Raw genomic sequence first — 20,116 nt, forward strand, 5'->3', positions numbered from 1 at the left:
GTAGGAATACTTACCTAAGATCAGTCCCTACTGTATTAATGAGCCCAGGGGAACTGTCAATCAAGGGGAACTGGATCAGCTCTAGCACTAAAAACGAACTGTTAAATAAATGGTATTGGTCACCAATTTAAAGAATGATAATGTTCTGGATTCCATTCATTCATTCATTCATTCTTTCATTCTGTCATGGTTCTGCCATGTCCTGCTTTTGTGTTTCTTTGTGTTTGTATTTTCCTTGTTTCTGTGTTTCCTGTCTGCTCTTGTGTCTCCGCCTCCTGGTCTATCTCTCTCTTCACCTGTTCCCCCCTCCTGCTCCCACACACCTGTACCTCATCACTAATCACCCATCCCCACAGTATATCTACCCCGGTTCACCATCCGCTCCTTGTCAGTTCGTCTGTTTAGTCTACCTGTTCTGTTTCGCTCCTGTCCTGTCTTGTTACCTGTTCCTGTTCCCGTGTTCCCTGCCTCGTCACCAGTTTCGGGACTTCTTGCTTTGTTGCCAGCCAGGTTGGGTTTTTGTATTCCTTTGTTTGCCTTTTTGCCAGCCTGTTGTGTTTTTGGTTTTTGGTTTTGTACTTTTGCCTTAGTTGCGGGTTTTTGAGCCTAAAACCTGCCTGTCCTGACCCGGCATTCCCGGAATCCCTGGTTTCTACCACGGCTCATCTGGGGAGCCGCCCTGACGGCCAGCGGTCGCCCTTTGAGGGGACTCGCCTTGCCTTTTTCACGGGGACCCGTGGAGGCGGCGAGGTCCCCGTGGCTCCCGACGCCACTGGCTCTCTCTGCAGTCCAGCGCCACAGAGTCTCCGCTGCCCAGCGCCACTACTGAGGTCCAGTCAGTTCCTGTTCCCGAGCTGCGGCGGTTTCCGGTTCCTGCGCCGCGGAAGCTCCCAGTTCCTGTCGGGCCGTGGCGGTCTCCTGTTCGTGCTGGGCCGCGGCGGTCTCCTGTTCGTGCTGGGCCGCGGCGGTCTCCTGTTCGTGCTGGGTTGCAGCACTCTCAGCTTCCTGCGCCGCGGAAGCTCCCTGCCGCCGAGCTGCGGCAGTCACCCGTTCCTGCGCCGCGGAAGCTCCCTGTAGCTGAGCCGCGGTGGTCTCCTCTTCCTGCACCACAGCAATCTCCTGTTCCTGCTGGGCCGCAGCTGTCTCCTGTTCCTGTGCCTCGGCTGGTCCCTGTTCCTGCGCCGAGGCTGCTTTTTGTTGAGCTGCAAGAGCCTTCTGTTCCTGTGTTGCAGCAATCCGCTGAGCCTGAGTTGCAGCGGGCTTCAGTTCCTGTTCTGCTGCAGTTTCCTGTGGCTGTGTGTCAGCAAACCCCTGTTTCCCTGCCTTCACCGGCTCACCTGCCGGGCTCCCAGCTGACACAGCCTGCTCTGCAGCCAGATCCCCAGTCGTCGGCCGCATCTGCCGATGCCCTGCCATTCCATGTCGGCCATCTCAGACAGCCGTTGCAGGACTCAAGTCCGGCATTCCTGTATCCGGTCAACTCCCGTGTTCCCAGTGACTCTGGAACAGCACTGATGTTACACCAGTGCTGTTGCACTCCAGCCGCCGGCCTCCGGTCCTGCGCTCCAGTCTCCGGCCTCCGATCCTGCGCTCCGGTCCCGCACTCCCGCTGCCGGACTCCGGTCCCGCACTCCCGCTGCCGGACTCCGGTCCTGTACTCCTGACACCAGAAGCTGATCTCGTAGCCTGCCCCGACCCGCAGCCGCATCTTCTGGTGTCAGCTGCATTCCCTGACCTCCAGCTGCGTCGTCGACCTCCTGAGCGGTCCCGCCTTCGTCGCCGACCCCCTGAGTGGCCCAGCCTACGTTGCTGGTCTCCTGAGCGGTCTTTTCCACGTCACCGGTCTTCAGAGCTGTTCCGCCACTCTGGTCGTCCTCCAGAGCGGCTCCGGCACTCTGGTCGTCCGCCTGCCCGTCCTCCAGAGCTGCTGCGCCTATGTGTCCAGCCTCCAGGCCGTGTGTCAGGCTATGAGTAATACATGTTCATATCTGTCTGTTGGTGTACCCGGTTGTGTTTGTCTGGGAAGAAGGAACAAGGCTATTGAATTCTTCTCCATGGCCAGAACTGTCCACTCAGCATTTTCTGATACCTGAGACTTCAGCCAGAGAGAGTAACATATCCTCTTGGTTTGAAATAGTCTCTCTTTGGAAACCAACCAAGATATTAGCGCTCATTTTTCAGTATTTCCTCATGTTTGGAAGGTTAGAAAGATACTGATGTAGATTCCACATTTCAAATGTGGACCATGAATGACAGCTGTTTGTAAAATTCATTTTTCATTGAAATATTAACAATGCATTCTGTGTGCATCTGTTTGCCCTTTGCTTGATATATGAGGTTCATTCTACATTAATCTTATCTGTTTATTTGGCATGGACAAGGCATATCAATAACCACTCTCACTCAAGCCAGTGTAAGCAAAGAAATATTTAATACAATTACGTTTCCATCAGTTGGATAAAACAATTCAATAGAATATAACTTAACTGTTATTATAACAAGTTATTGTTAATTATGACATTGAACTAAAAGAAATGAATGGTTTTTTTTGTGCTAATAATTTAGCAGAAAATAATTTAGTATAGGTTTGTGCTAATAATGCCATTGCATTTCAGATGCGTTCATTTCATTAGTATCTAAATGACAAATTTCCATCAAACCTCATGTTATCTGGTGACATGCTGCAGATCCAGCAACAGTCACACTCTTTAAAGGAATAGTTAAGTAGATAATGACTGAATTGTAATTTTTGGGTGAACTGTTCCTTTAAACATTTTATTTGTTTTAGTCAAGTTTTTTTAGTTAGTGGTGGTTCTATTTAATTCAGTTCTATAGAGTTGAAACGTTTGGTTCCGGAACAGTTTTTGGCCAGACGCCAGACTCATAGGGATTTTAACTTTAGCAATAGCTGCCATATTACACAACAGAGGACGCCTTCAGTCTCCAAGATCAGAAAACGATAGTAAAGGCTGCTGTAATGATGCTCGGTTAGAAATGTTTCAACCTCAGTGTCAAATTGTGTTTTTTCTGTTGCTTCCGTGTTTACAACGGCACCAAACACTACAGTATCCATGATCCTTGGAGGGAGTTACTATGGTGACAGCACGACAAAACGCGCAACGTCGATTTGGTAGGTGTGTCAAGCACATAGACATGAAATTGTAGAATTAGTATTCATGTTTTTTGCAGAATGTAAATCTTATAAGTAATAAGTTGTTAATTAAACTTACCTAATGAGTCGGATCCACCGCTGCTTCGCCGACTGAGACGATGGAAAGCGGTAGAAAGAAGTGCAGTTCTCCTGACCAATAGTTCCAGCCAGGCACAAAACACTAGACCATGTTCTTCTTGTCTTAATGTTGTAACCCTTTACAGTCCACGGGTGTAACATTAGGTCTATCTTGTATGACTAGCTCTAGATATAGTTTGTCTCTCCCTCATGACAAGATGATGAAGCGAGCTCTGTAATTGGGGAACTTTGGTGGCGTAGTTGAGTAGTTTCTTTACTCCCTAATGCACATATGTACATAGCCTTGTACCTTAGCCTTTTTTTCCAACTATGCTAGTTTTTTCAACTCAGCTGCTATTCGTTTGAACTAATGGCTCATTCTGTAGCGGTTCAGGTCATTCAACTGTTGCAACACTCCTAATGGCATGTCACATGACCACTTGTATGCAAAAATGAATCGTTTTTTTGCTTCCAGAACCAAGAAATAGCCACGCCCATGTCTTCACGTCTCAACTCTATTTATTTAGTTCTATTTAAACAGGGTGTTGCTGCAAAAGATCACACATGCTCAGCTAATGTTCCTTGGATAAATAAAGGTTTAAAAAGTTAATCAGCTTAATGCCAAGCCAAGTTAAAGGTTCAAAATAGACTCATGGCTACATGTATGAACTGCAAGATAAAGTCACCAACCAAAACAACAGGCTGAATCCTTCCCAGCATTGCTGCATCTTTCTCACAGACACGTGGGAAGGCTGAGGAGCAGGGTTTAATGGTATTTCAGTGGCTAAACTCTTAACATGTTTTTCCACATGTGTACACATTTGGAAAAAACATGTTATCACATATAATTATGTTATAACATCTTATGCGGCGTACCTGAAAGTGTTCCAAAACCACATATTGCCCATGTGAATGTCATGTGTTTCATGGGATCTTTCCACATGTGGAGCACCTGAAAATGTTCCAAAACCACATGTGAGCACCTGAAAATGTTCCAAAACCACATGTGAACACCTGAAAATGTTCCAAAACCAGATGTGGAGCACCTGAAAATGTTCCAAAACCACACATGGAACACCTGAAAATGTTCCAAAACCACACATTTCCTATGTGCAAAGCACGTGTTCCACATACTGTGATGTCATGTGTTTCACATGAGATTTTCCACATGTGAAATTCAGATGCTAACGCTAAACTTAAAGTAGTAATCCACACAATTTTGTTGTTGTTTGTTGTTTATTTTTCTGTTGATGCAGTTTGAGTTTGTCTTCTTTGTCTGTACAGCCATGGTGGCTATCGCTGCTCATGCTAACTACCCAGTTCTTCTTCTATAAGAGTTTTCCCAGGAAAGACCGACACGAGACACAGGGTGTTTAGAACAGCAAATGTAAAAGCTTTCAAGAACTGGATGTAGGATGAATCATTGTGTTACATAAGTCAGAGAGGAGCAAACACATTATTTAGATGAAAATGTTGCAAATTATTAGCCTACTTTAATGATATGAAACCAGGCTGCTATGTTAGTGCTCATATAATATTATTGCTTTTCTACGGTGGCCCTGAAGGGAAAAACACAAGATTTCACTAAACAAAATTAACAAATAAAAAAAAAACAAATCAGTGTTTTGCCCTTCAGGGCCACCGTACTTTTCAGACTTTCCAGTGTGATAGTGGGCCCAAAGCCTAGCCGGCCAGTCAGACCTGTGAATGATTCCCAGGAAAAATTCATTACTCCAGATGGATCTGGGTCACGCACTCTAATCCCTGCTACCTGTCTGACAGTGGCTACAACGGAGAGAGAGAGAGTCATGGGAAAAAAAACTCTCTCTCTCTCTCTCCCTCTGTTTCTCCCCACCCCCCCTTGCCCAAATCCCCTCATGGAATCCCAGACCTGTGTGTGAACCAGACTAAGGTTGACTGATATGGGTTTTTGAAGGCTGATACAAATACTGATACTTTTGGATTGAAGCTCCGATAACTGATATTTTTTATCTGATGTTCAACGTCTTTAAATTTACAATTTTCATGCCAAAAAAAATCCAAGTATTCAGAATTATATTCTCATCAGGATGGAAAAGCCTCTTATAACCTCTCTAATCATAGTCATAAAACATTCATACTTGTGTGGAATCTGATCAAAATGTCTCGCTGGACAATATTCCATTTTCAATAAAAGGACAATATTTATCCCATATATAACCCTAACCCAGACCTGCTCATTTAAATACATTATGATGTACATTTTGCACATCATGTATATAAGCTATACATTCACATATTTGTTTTCTTAATATTCCATATTGCGTATATGTGTATAATATTTTCACCTACTTGATACTTATCCATATTCTATTTTTCTTTGCTGTATCCTGCTACTATTTGCTGCTGCAACAATCCAGGTTACCCACGGGGATTATTAAAATCAGCACTATGCTGTCCAGAAAGTTTACACAAAGTGTTTGAATGCTCAGTTGAGCATACCTTTCTGTGATTGACAAGATAACATTATTCCACATTATCTGAATTATCTGGTATCTCTATATATCTGGTACTCCATGCAGATTAAAACAAACAGTAAAAATAACCTGTATTTGACCTGTGTCTGAAAGAAACTATAGTTCTCAGCCTTAGGCAACAACAAGTAGTAGCAGAAAGTATGTGCTCAGCAATATTGGGCATGTCTGACTACCAGCATGGAAGTGTTTGTTTACAGTCTATATCAGTTTATCACGTTCAACAGTGTCTTCCTTGCAAGGGGAAAATCGGAAGACCTGAGGTGAAAGTGAAGGTGAAAGGTTAGCGTTTAGACAGGTGGAGGGATAGGAAAGCAGCCGCAGGAAGCCACACTGCTTAGACATCACTCTTATTTCCTTCCTAACACAAACTGAGAAAGCTCGTTTTGGAACAGAATAACCAAAAGTACAAAAGTACACTGAAAGGAGTAACATCAGCAAAAACTTCACCTATAAGACTGAGCAATGTATGTAGGCCACAGCAGTAGATATTGTCTGTACCATATGATATTATGTGATTTGCATTAGGGCTGAACAATTTTGAAAAAATATCTAATTGCAATTATTTTGATTGATATTGCAATTGCGATATGATTTGCGATATTAGAGGGAATGATCATTTTTACATCATTATTCTAATTTTCATTGAAAAACGTATTAAAATAATTATGGTGTGATTTTTGCGGGGATCTGTACCAAACAAAGATGTTTTCTTAAGTCTGTAGAATATGATGTGTAGGCCAGGACATCTCTGCAGCACCACAATATTTACTTTAAAATGGTATTTTGACACATTTCACCTTTAACAAATATTGCACCTCCAGCGATTTGAAAATTGCAGTAGGCCATATTGCGATTTCGATAAAATTTTGATTAATTGTTCAGCCCTAATTTGCATGGATATTTTATTTAGTTAAAATAACTTTTTCATTAGTCTTTCTTTGTATGCTGTATGTTCCTCTATGACGTTTTATAAAAAATGAAAAATAAAATCTGAGCTTGCCACTATATGGGGCTGATATGATCCTTTTATTAAAAATGGGATCTGGTCTAGTCAGTGTGGTTCACCTCTGATATGATGGATATGATGCAGTTTGACTCATTACATATTTATTGTAGAATTGATTCATATTGGTTGTCTATGGCAGTGGTTCTCAATGTGGGGTCCGGGGACCACCAGAGGTCCCCAGCAAATTGATGAATTGTTAAACTTCACTATTATTTCATTTACAATGAGTTAACACAATTAGAGAATGTAGAAGAACGACTGTTTTGATCATAGTTTCCCTGTTATCTCTCTACCTACAATACAGATAGTCATGGAATTCTGGACAAAATCATATCTAGCAATAAAAATATTCTCAGATTTGGGTCCAAGAGACAAAATCTCATCAAATGGGGGTCTGTGGCTCTAATGTGGACTAAATTAGGGGTCCTTGATATGAAAAAGTTTGAGAATCACTGGTCTATGGGAAGCCCTTAACCTGAATTGATTCTAGTGAGACTTTTTGATCAGATTCCACTTAAGTATACATGTGCTTCTTATTCTTATTCTTCTTCTTATTAGTATTTTTATCCTCGGTTTCAGTGTCCCATGATGGTCTAAATGCTATTTCAGAGGCTTTTCCACCCAGACAAGAATACAATTCTGGGGAAAAAACAGAATATTTGTCATTTTTTGCACATTTTTGGCATGAAAACGCTCAAATTTAAGGTTACTGAACTGCAGCTTCAACTCAAAAATATCAGTATCAGCCTTCAAAAACCCATATTGGTAAAAACCCTATAGTCTCTGCTAACCACACACCAGCTGCCTGCAGCCTCTGCCTACAGTCTAATAACCACAGCAGAATGACTCCATCCTTTTCCTTTTAGCAGCTGGTATCTGTGGCTAGCTCGCTTTTAGCCCGGCAGCCTCTCATAGTTAGGTGTTAGCCTCTGCCAGCCACAGTGACGTGTACGGGTATTTTAGCAGTTAGCCGTCATTAGCGGTTTCGGTATTTTCAGCAGCTTAACCAGAGATGAGCTCATCTGTTGTTGCTGCTGCCTGGTTGGCAGCGTGCTGCGCGTGCACGGCTGCTTGGCTGCGCGTTAGCTAACACACAGGGAAATGTCTGTTTGCCTCTGTGTAGCTCATGTAGCCTATTTGTTGTGTGCAAGAGCGGAAGTGACAAATTACATACTGTTGCTGTGACTGAGTAGCTTTTCGGTGTACTTGTAGGCTACTTTTTGGAGTATTTTTTCTGTTTTTTTGAAGTACGTAGCCGACTTAAGTATGTTTTGACTGAAGTACATTACACAGAGAACAGATTTGTTAGCATTGGATCAGAACCAATTGTGTCGTACAAACGTGGAGGAAACATTAACTAACTGTAACATAATGCTCAAATTTTTCCATCATAGTTCCTTAGTTAACATCCAACCAGCTACAGTAGCCTATTATTGGTGTTGCGTTTGCCTGGAGCTAACATCAGGGTATCCAATTCCGGACAGCATATGACCAAAAAATCATAATCATATACCAATATATTTCATCCTGTACTGTTTTCGCCGAAGTTTCTCATAAATTAACAATCCTCCATCTGTCTTTTTTGAAGTTGAATATCGCTTTTACCTTAACTTGTAATTGATTTTCTTCCAGTCCCTGCAAATGGATGATAGCGCAGCTATTTTTGAGATTCAAAATTCGTATCCAATTCCGGACACTTACTTTTGTCCGTGTCGGTGTATTCATATACTCGATATTAACCCTTTATTAACCCTTCCTGTACCATCACAATGTTACAGATACTTGTAAGAAGTGCAGGCTATGTACTCAAAGCTCTTATTTTTCCATTTATCAGCCAATACCGATTCTCTGCATGAAGTAACTGTTGCCCAAAGTGGGATTTAAGGCTTCCTGCTTCTTGTTTGTGACTAAGTTCGTAACTTAGTGTTTTATATGCTTAAATGTGTATAGATATTTATGAAATTTGATACCTAGCTTCTGAAATGTGTATGAATTTATGACACTTAGCTTTCGGTTGGGAACTCCGTATAAAAATGCCAGTAAACACCGGAAATTACTCGAGTGACCGAAATTGGATACAGTGTCTGGAATTGGATACAATTCCGTTAGTTCACTAGCTGTACCCCCAGGCTACAATGAGGAATAATAACAATGTTAAGCCATTTCAGGAAAACTGACAATTTTTTTTTCTACAATGGTAAAGAAAAATACTGAAGCAAAAACTCAAAATGTTAATGTATCTCTAGAGTATCGTTAGTTTGTGTTCACCTTGTCTTCTAGCTAGTTAGCTAGTTTGTTAGTCTTGCTAGCTAGTCGGATAGCTAGTAGTGAAAAAATATCGATATAGTAGGCTAATGTTATTAGAAATAATGGGAATTGGCATTTTCATGTTTTTTAATCACAGATTGAATAATGATATGAATTTCAGATTCTTTTTTCAAAGCTCAACATAGGCTAGTCTGTAATAACAGTCTATGTGACTATGTTGCATATTTTACATTTTAAATGAAACACTTTTTACTTTTACTTGAGTAGATTTTTGCGGCAGTAATTTTATTTATACTTAAGCAAAATTACCGCAAAACATTAAAGTATTTCTATGACTAGGACATTTTTGTAGGCTACTCCATCCCTGGTTGTGTGTGTGTGTGTGTGTGTGTGTGTGTGTGTGTGTGTGTGTGTGTGTCTTGTTTTAGTAGCCTACATAGAGCAAATAGGTTTTTTTTTCACTTGTGACAGCAGCGAGTCACTCCCAAAACATTCATTGTGACTGTCACTGTGTGTGTGTGTGTCTGTGTGTCTGTGTGTCTGTGTGTGTGTGTGTGTGTGTGTGTGCGTGTGTGTGTGTGTGTGTGACCAGACCAGACCATTGTTTTGTGTTTGCTGACATGGTGCAGCATCCACGGGGTTGTTACTGTTGCTTTCCCAGCAGCACAATGAACAGACAGTCCAGAGATGCTGAGCACAACACTCCATGGCTTTATTTAGCTGAATGACAAACACACCCATACACAACACAGCAGAGACAGAGATAGAGAGTGAACCACGTGTGTGCGTGTGCGTGCGTGTGCGTGTGTGTGCGTGTGTGTGTAGGCGTCTCAAAAGGAGTGAAAGGACAAGAGTTCAGAAGTTTGAGGAACAAATGATTTATTTTTTTTTTTCACTCATAGCAATAATGATGAGAAAATAATTGTTGGGCAAAAGTTAGATGAGTTTTTAATTAGGATCACGTACAGAGACCAAGAATAGCTTGTGTTTAACTGGCTGGAGATTAATTTTTCTGGTTGCGTGGCTGCATCTTAAATTGTTCAGTTGCCAACATTCAGCAATGTGTTTTGTGGAAAACAAGACTGGAGAAGTGCATGAATTGGAAAAGCTCCATTGTCTTATATCTGATATCTTATCTTGTATTGTGCCTTTGGTGAGGGATAAGATTAGATGAAACTTTAATGCTCTTTGTGTGGAAATTGGGTTGTTGTAGCGGCAAATAATAATAGGATACAGTAAAGAAAAATAGAATATAAATGAGAATACAGCAAATGAGGGTATTAAACATAACAGAACCAACAATTTCAACACAAGAACATGCTGAGTAGAAATAAGAAGGTATATGACAATATGAGTTACAGCTTAGTTACTTACAGCTTATGTACATGTGCAAAATGTGCATCATATTAACTTTAGCAGGTCTACAGAAAGCCATACATATGTACAGAGAGTGTCTAGGTGTATAAAAACTATTCACCTTATCAAATATATTCCATTTACATTAACATTCAGAATGCGCAGATTTGGATATGTGCATTATTAGCTGTTCACATGAACAAAACTCCAGATGGAGGAACCAAATGTACAGAAAAATTATATAGATAGAGGCCGCATATGTATCGACTCATATCCAGAGAATGTATGGGGAAAAAAATGCAGAAATATGTCAAAATCAGAAACTACACAAACACAGGTAAAGAAGTGGATGTACACAAACACAGGTAGAGAGGTAGATGTTAACAGAGCTTAGCTAGGCGGCTGGTGGGAGGGAGGACGACTGCCTGGGTATAAAGGATGCTAATGCTATTGCTAATGTTGGAATTACAAAAACCAACATAGTCAACAGCAAACATGGCAGTGAATCCACCATTGTCGGCAGTCAAAGGTAATGAAAATCCAAATTATCAGTTATATTCACACTAATACAATCAACTGCACTTACAAAATGCGAGCAGTATCTGCTGCAGTTTGTTTAGTTGATTTTAAATTAATGAATCAAACAAGTTAAACACATGAACGCTTCCAAGTCGTAGCAACGAGATGTCATCCTGTTACACTGCTTCTTCTTCTTTCTTTTTCTTCTTCTTCTTTAGATATAATGTGAACGCAGCACAAGACACAGAGAAGAGAGAGAGAAACGAGAAGATAGGGAGAGACTTTTAACATTTAAAACTTCACTTGAGCATAGCGCAAAAACGAACATACCAACGCTTCACAAGGGGAAACACATCTAACCTTAAACACAGGTAATGAAGTGGATGTACACAAACGCAGGTAGAGAGGTCGATGTTGACAGATAGAGAGGTCGATGTTGACAGAGCTTAGCTAGGCGGCTGGTGGGAGGGAGGACGACTGCCTGGGTATAAAGTATGCTAATGCTATTGCTAATATTGGAATTACAAAAACCAACGTAGTCAACATAGACAGCAAACATGGCAGTGAATCCACCAATGTCAGCAGTCGAAGGTAAGGAAAATCCAAATTATCAGTTATATTCACACTAATACAATCAACTGTACTTACAAAATGCAAGCAGTATCTGCTGCAGTTTGTTTATGGTTGCTTTTAAATTCATGAATAAGACGAATTAAACGAGATGTCATCCTGTTCCCCTGCTTCTTCTTCTTTCTTTTTTTTCTTCTTCTTTAGATATAATGTGAACGCAGCACAAGACACTGAGAAGAGAGAGAGAAACGAGAAGATAGGGAGAGACTTTTAACATTTAAAACTTCACTTGAGCATAGAGTAAAAACATACCAACACTTCACAAAGGAAAACAGAACACATCGTGCATACAGCGTCATTCACATTTTCAAACAACTTGATACCATTGCTTCTTTGATAGGACATAAAGTCAACAGAAACTGCAGCTGTTATCGAGGTTTTGAACAAAGTCAAGTTCAAGAACTTATCCTCCTTGGTGGAGATAGCCAGCTTTGCTCGGCCAAAAGGAGAGATAGAAAGAGAGAGAGATGACGACAAAGGAAAGCTCCCTCAGAAAAACTTGCATGAATTATTCAACTCTGCCTTTGTCTCCTCTCCATTCGTCTCTCAATCCTCTCCTTTTCTCCTCTCTTCCCCAAGCTGGTACAGCCTCTGACAGCTTTATTGTAGCTGCTGGGAGCTCCTTCATGAGTGTGTGTGTGTGTGTGTGTGTGTGTGTGTGTGTTTGCCTATTCTTGTGAACTTGTGTTCGTGTGAAGCTCGGGGCATTCGTGTAGTGTGTATGTGTGTGTGAGTGTGTGTGTAAGAACTGTAAGAGTGCATTGCCTTGTGTCCACCCCACCACCCCCACTACTTTAAATAGCCTGGTAATTAGACAGGCAAATTACAACCCTTTCTGCCCGCCTTGCCTGCCTGCAGCTGAGGACTGTGGGAAACATAGGCAGCTTAAGTGTTTCCTTTATTGCATGAATGGCAGACCAGGAGTGTTGCTGGATTTGTAAAGGCAGAAGGAAAAAGAATACATGGTTAGAGTTGCTGGATTTAAGGTTCATCATGATTTTGCTTGGAAGTAGCTGAGAATTTCAGATTGAGATGCATGTGCTTTTTTACTGAAATGATGCTGGACTACCCGGAGAAACACTGTGGAAGACTGTTGGGGGTGGACTCCAGGGGAGGAGAAAGGAAGATTGATGGGAAATAGAAAAGAATAGAACATAACTGAATAGGAATAGAGCAGGAATTGACAAAAGCAAGAAGAGGAAATTAAAATAATGATAACTAGAAGGGCACTTGGAGAGCGCAGACCTCCGCCAAGGTTCGTGCTATGATTGTTTGTTCGTGAGTCGGATCCGGATCCGCTCCAAAATTTAATGGGTTCTTCCTTGGCCCATGCTACACCCTTCCACGAAGTTTCATGAAAATTGGGCAAGTAGTTTTTCCGTAATCCTGTTGACAGACAAACAGACAAACAAACAAACAAATGAAAACATAACCTTCTTGGCGGAGGTAATAACTAAAGTGCCTTTCGAGGAACCCAAGGGCACTGTACATACAAAAACAGAGTGATTTGTATGAGTGAAATACAAATACGTAGTACGCACTAATGTATGGAAGTCCAGATATGACATTATTCAATTTAAATCATTAAATCGAATTGCAGTTTAATTTCCCATATATGTGCCCAAATTTCAAAGGTAACACTTTACAATAAGGGTACATTAATTAAGGGTTAGTTAATGCTTATTAAGCATCAACTTTAATTAATGTACCCTTATTGTAAAGTGTTACCAATTCAAAATATGCAAAATTAAATAATCCCAAAAATGTACCTTCCATTACATCACTGTTTGTAATGTAAATTTAGATTCAAGCCATAGACTAGATGTGTGCATTATTACTTTTACAAACAGGCCCAGTGACTCCACAGGGAAATATGTGATGGGCAGAAACTTCCAAGTAATTCTGTTGACCTATCCTATATTTTGATTCTGCGTGGCTTAAGTTTTTTGAACTTGAACAAATAAAGTGATGATCATGTAACCACAGGATGACAGGAAGGTTGTACAACAAAGAAGTTCAGCTCAAAATGATACTGTACTCAGCAATGAGCCAGTCAGCTGATTCTAGACAAACTGGTTTCACTCACTCACACCCACACACACACACACACACACACGCAGATCAGCTGATTCCAGGCAGACAGGTGTAGCAGCATTCACACTGTGACCTATTTCTTGTTTGAATATTTGAAACTAGTCTAGCTGGCATGACAAACCTCTCTCTCTTTTTCTCTCCCCACTAACACACAAACACAGTACAAAACGTGGGCCTCTTGAAGCTATTCAATTTGAATAGCCTGCCATGATGTCAGCCATATCAACTTGTACATACTTAGGTGCTTCTGCTGTCAACAGACTATAGAATGGTAAGAGTTAATAGTGTTTTAATGCGAACAGGCATACAGAAAGACTGGTAGCATTGGCAGTGAGTTAAGTGTAGCCTACCCAGCAAGTGTGAATGTATCAGTACAATCAAGCCTTTTTCTGTGTGTGTGTGTGAGGAGTCATAGAGCAGCCTCCATGACTCTGCTTTAATAGGATTCCTTCTATAGGGGCCTTTGTCTGCTTCTATCACAGTCTGCTGGTGACAAAGGCTGACTTAATGGAGTGGTGCTGAGCGGTGGAGGCTGATACATAGACACACACACACACACACAAACACATTATAGGTACTCATGGAGTGACTGAGCATGAGCATGAGAAAGTGCATTCCTTCAACTGAGACAGTATTTAAAACTACAAAGCAATCCAGGTTCTCTCTCTCCCTCTCTCTCTTTTGTGTGTGTGTGTGTGTGTGTGTGTGTGTGTGTGTGTGTGTGTGTGTGTGCGCATGCAGTGGACCCATTCCTAAGCCAATGGACAATCAGGGATGCCAGGCAGGATGCCCAACACGGACAGTTTGGGACAGCAGTACCCTGTAGTACCCTCCAGTACTCTGTGATAACCTGCAGTACCCTGTAATACCCTGCACTACCCTGTAATAGCCTGCAGTACCCTGAGGTACCCTGCAGTAACCTGTAATACCCTGGGGTACCTTGTAATACCCTGGGGTACCCTGCAGTACCCTGTAATACCCTGGGGTACCCTGCAGTACCCTGTAATACAGTACATTACCCCGCAGTGCCTTATAGTACCCTGCAGTACCCTGTAATACAGTACATCACCCCACAGTACCTTATAGTACCCTGCAGTATCCTGTAATACCCTGCAGTACCCTGAGGTACCCTGCAGTAACCTCTAATACCCTGGGGTACCTTGTAATACCCTGAGGTACCCTGCAGTATCCTCTAATACCATGGGGTACCTTGTAATACCCTGGGGTACCCTGCAGTACCCTGTAATACAGTACATTGCCCCGCAGTGCCTTATAGTACCCTGCAGTACCCAAATGCCCCCAAAAGATTCTTAAAAAAAATTAACTAAACTCATAACATAACATAATTTTTATTTGAAAAGTAGAGTTTACCCACACTTTAGGCTGATGTACACACAACAGTCTTTACTTTTAGATTTTGGTGATGCCTTATAATCACCAATCAGAGGTCATAGTTGGCACACTGTTCTTTGTTAGGTACTTTACAGAATTTAGTCAGAGTGAGTCTCTACACAACTGATGTTTGCGAGAACTATTCACTGTTACCATGACTCATATAATAAAACGGGATTTACAGCCATACAGAGTCTTTTACCACCTGAATGGTGTTGCCCCCCTCCCCGTTATATGTTAATGAGTTTGTATTCTGGGTGGTCTGTGGTGGTCATTGTTTCAACAGAGAAATGTCACTCGTTTCACAAGGATTGTTTTTCAAGATATATATTTTTTAAAAACATCTTTCTGTTTTTTTGTTTTGTTTTGTTTTTTGTTTTTTTATGTTTTGTGATTATTATTTTATGGTTTTATTCAGTAAACCCATCTAACCATAAAGGTGTACCCACCTGTATATTTGCAGAATAGAGTTTACCCACCTTTTTAAGCTGATATGAATCTTTCTGATAGAAATTCATAGGGTATGTCATTGTAATTATTATTTCAGTGATGTGAAGATAGAATCTTTTACAGGAAAAAGCATAAATTAATGCTTTTGTTTCTTTTGGTGGTTGTTTGCCTTGTGATGGTCATGGAATGGAAGTCATAGTTTAGTCTCCTTTTGATTTAACACTACACCACTGGTTTTATTATTATGAAACTTTTTTTATGAATATTTTTGAAAACAAAACTTCTGCTGGTGCAGCAAGATGATCGTGTCACAGAATGGGAATGGTTAGCTTAGTCAATTCAATTCCTGGAAGTCTACATGATCAAGTAGCAGCTCCTTTCAAAAGTAGGGAAATAGATCTGCTCCTGCCTCAAATAAATATAGCTCTGAAACTTACTGGTCTTCCTCAAAGTCCGACATGATTAGCCTATGGTCATTTTCGATAATAGCAAAGACTGATGGCTAAGGGGTTCAATAGCTCTTGAAAGTTTTGAGCTTACAAAACTGCACTCTGGCAAGAAGAGAGCCAAGACAACTGGGAACTGGGAAACTTCCCACTTGGAATTTCCTACATCCCACCTCAGAGCGTTCAAGGTTGAGGTGGGAAACATGGAAGTATTATATCGGTGGGAACCTGAACTCAGAGAACAGTCCCAAGTTTCTGTCTCGGAATTACGAGTTGGAGAGCGGTTCAAATGGATTTTTTCCTATCTGGAAGTAGGACGTTTCCGTGTTCCCAGTTGTCTTGAATGCATGATCAAGGTACTTTACCCCAACTCTAGTGCCACTGTCTTCACGGGGGGTCTGTGCTTTGCCTGCTTTCTTCTTCTTTGTGAGGCCTGTTTGAAGAAGTTATTTGTACAAGAAATTGAATTGGTTATTGACAGCTCATGACTTCGGAAAGTTCAGCTGTGGCCAACTTTCTTGGCAGATTTTCCCTGGTTGCTCAGCTGCATAGGAAATGAATGGACTTCCAGTGAGTTGTTGATCGTATCGTTAGACCCCCACCTTCCATTGGCCTTTCTAGTGTTAACAAGGTGAGGGAGGTTTCAAAACAACAAGATTTACTTAGAAGTCCTGTTTGACCCAGGTCCGGTGGGAAACCTTCATTCCAGTTACACAACATGCAGGCAGAGAGCCAGAGACCCAGGGAGGGGCTGTAGTTTCCTTCTGGTTTATACCGTTGAATGATTGCTGCAGAGTTCAGATGAGGCCTTTCCACAGTTCTGCTGGGCAGGGAATTAACTTCCAGACACTGTACTGGAGAAACAACAACAGTAAACCAGGTTCTACATAAGAACTGGCTGAGAAGGCTGACTGTCTTTCCATCTGTCTGGCAGAGAGGACCAAATATCCTCACAAGGATAGAAAGATGTGTGAAATCATCTACAATGAGGACTTGAGGACATTCACTTCTTATCAGGTTTAGATTAGGGTAAGGGTGAAGGTAAGGGTAAGTGACTGTTCCAGATGTGATAAAATCCATTGAGGTTCTCAGGCAATAATGCTACCTACACTTCCCTGTCTAAGGTTGCACACCATAGCAGAGGTGGGGACTCGAGTCACATGACTTGGACTCAAGTCAGACTCCAGTCACATTTTTAATTGCTTGAGACTTGACTTGATACATGAAGAGAACACTTGAGACTTAACTTGAGTTCTGGTGACTTGGGACTTGACTTTGACTTGTACTTTGATGACTTGAAAAGGTTTCTAAAGTCTTTGTTCCACTAGACGACTGAATTTAACTGAATTTGTATGGAATGATTGAATTTATTGAAGTTGAAACTGATTATAGAAATCAAACTCATGATGCCCTTACCAAGTTTTTATCCTATTAAAACCATATTGCATTGAAAAGTCCTAGATATTTAGTTTTCTTTAAGATATTAAATTGATACTGGACTCTTGATTTGTTCTGACTTGACTTGCTGTTCTACATTTAGATTTGAGACTTGACATTAATGACATGGACTTGACTTGGAAATGACTTGGTCTTTTACATTTAGGACTTGACTTGGGATTTGAGCAAAGTTGACTTGGGCACACCTCTGCACCATAGTATTTGATTGTTTCCATGCCACAGTAATCCATTTAATATGGGAGTGCGCTAGGCATCTTGATCAGGTTTTTATAATCAGAGTATGAGCTTACCTAGTTATTCTAACCCAGTTAGAGTAAGAGGTTAAGATGGGAATTCTCCCTGCTTGTAACAATAGCCAGTGATGACTTTTCCAGATGCTTCTCCATGCCCATCCTGCCCAACATGACTCCTCCAACCATCTGTGGAACTCAACTCGTCTCAAATGGGTTTTTCACCATCTCTCTTCCCGACACCCCTCTCTTTTCTCTCTCTCTTCTCTCCACTCCACCTCTTCTTCTGTCTTCTAGCATGTTCCTTTCCCGCGTTCTGCTTCATATCAGTGGAGGTAGCACACAGAAACTTAATGAGTCTCGGTGGACTGCAGATGGTTTGTGCAGTGCAGTGAGACAAAACAAAGATGTTCCACTTCCACTCTGTTGCTGTTTAATGGCTTGTTCTATAGTATTTAAGCCAATGGATCTGTCTGTAACACTGTGCCCTTAATAGAACAGAATAGAATAGAATAGATTAAATTAGGTTAGGTTACATTAGAGTAGATGAAACTTTAATTGACTATAATGTTATTCTTAGATTAGATTAGATTAGATTAGATCAGATTAGATCAGATTAGATCAGATTAGTTTAGATGAAACTTTAATTAACGGTCATTTTATTTTGTCTCCATCTTTGTTGCTGTGGTGTTTCTGCACTGCATTTCCCAGAGATCAATCAAACAGTGTGTCCAGTACTGTGAGTACTTGAATTACATATATGTGATAAGGTGAATAGATTTTTACACCTACACACTTGATGCATGGCCAGACCTGCTAATGTGAATACATTATTGTAGTGTGATGCACATTTTGTACATCATGTATATAAGCTGTAAATTAATTCTCTAATTTGTATGTATTGCATAGATCTTGATATTTGTATAACATTTCCCTTACTTGATACTGCATATGTTAATAATTTTTGGTACATTTTCATATCATACGTATTTTCATTGATTTTCATAATGCTGTAACTCATACTTTCATTCATACATTTCTCTTGACACATTGTCAGTTGCATGAGTTATTGTCTGTATCCTATTACTGTTTGCTACTATTTGCTCTCTCTCTCTCTCTCTGTCTCTCTCTCTCTCTCACTCTCTCTCACACACACACACACACACACACACACACACAAACACACGTGTCCTCTCTGTGTGTGATGGATGACCCATTGTCTATAGTCCTACCGAGGTGATAATCTCTTTCCTTCCTGTAAGGCCACAATCTCCCTAATAAAATCGCCCTGTCTCTATGTGGTGTGTGTGTGTGTGTGTGTGTGTGTGTGTGTGTGAAATGTCAGGAATAAATTGGTGATCAAATAGTAGTCAAATAAATCAGAAATGTCAGGAACATATTGGTGATCAAATACACAACAAATAGTAGTAACAAAGCAATCTGAATAGTCATCTAGGCGTCCCACCCACTCTTCCAGACATGGTGATCAAAGTGGCCTTGCTTCCTATAAACACATTAGTCATGATGTGATTGAATTTGAAGGCCTCAGTGTATTATGAGTGAGTGCTCTAGTGACATAACATGTGCCAGTACTGAATGAACAAACTTTACTGAATTTATCAAACACTTATTCATGATGAATCTAGATTGACTGTGCATGGGAGTACATGACATCATCATGACCTCAGCTGACATCATCCCCCATGTTTAGAAACAAGCATTGACACTGCACTGTAAAGGTCAAAACAACAACAGATGGGATGTGATGAGCTTGACGTAAAACTATAAATCTTCACATGTTAACTGTCCATAATCTTCTTCATTTTCACTTTGTAATGACATTTTTAAATTGTTGTTTACATTCTAGCGAGCCAATGCCATTGCTAGAAAGAAATAAACAAAATTCTGAACAGTCATACTTTGTTGTCATTGAACTTTTATTTATCACATCGTATTGTGGTTGTATTGAATCGTGAACCACATATCACGTATTGAATCATATTGTGAGATAGGCATATTGTCCCATCCCTAATAGTGATATATACAGCTATTGATGTATAAGCCAGTGATTCGCAACGTTTTTCAAATCAAGGACCCTTAATTTAGTCCACATTAGAGCCATGGACCCCCATTTGATGAGATTCTGCCTCTTGGACCCAAATCTGAGAATATTTTTTTTCTTAGATATGATTTTGTCCAGTATTCCATGACTATCTGCATTGTAGGTAGAGAGAATACAGTGAAACTATGATCAAAACAGTCATTCTTCTACATTCTCTAATGAAATAATGGTGAAGTTTAACAATTCACCAATTTGCTGGGGACCCCCTGGAACCCCCTCAAGGACCCCTGGTGGTCCCTGGACCCCACATTGAGAACCACTGGTATAAGTATGTATGTATGTATATGTATAAGTTATGTTTACTAACGTTGCTGTATTCTCTATACAAGATGAAGGCAACTGATCAACTAGGGAACCAGAGAGCTGAGATCACATTAAAATAAACAGACAATTAAATAGA

At 40.8% G+C, this 20,116-nt stretch overlaps 1 protein-coding gene across 1 annotated transcript; it reads right to left on the minus strand.

Moving 5' to 3' along the window:
• Positions 1–822: 822 nt before the first annotated feature.
• Positions 823–1,416, minus strand: LOC139665356 (caldesmon-like). The gene has a single exon (XM_071544348.1). The coding sequence runs from the start codon at positions 1,414–1,416 to the stop codon at positions 823–825; it is 594 nt and encodes a 197-aa protein (XP_071400449.1).
• Positions 1,417–20,116: the final 18,700 nt, after the last annotated feature.

The sequence above is a fragment of the Centroberyx affinis genome, unplaced genomic scaffold (genome assembly GCF_046629955.1).
Source record: "Centroberyx affinis isolate AG114_WGS23_722 - 3 ecotype Tasmania unplaced genomic scaffold, CSIRO-AGI_Caff_v1 ptg004541l_1, whole genome shotgun sequence".
Taxonomy (NCBI): Eukaryota; Metazoa; Chordata; class Actinopteri; order Beryciformes; family Berycidae; genus Centroberyx; species Centroberyx affinis.

Excerpts from the sequence above, each read along its gene's own strand:
- LOC139665356 (XM_071544348.1), bottom strand. The coding sequence starts at position 1,416 with ATGGCAGGGCATCGGCAGATGCGGCCGACGACTGGGGATCTGGCTGCA.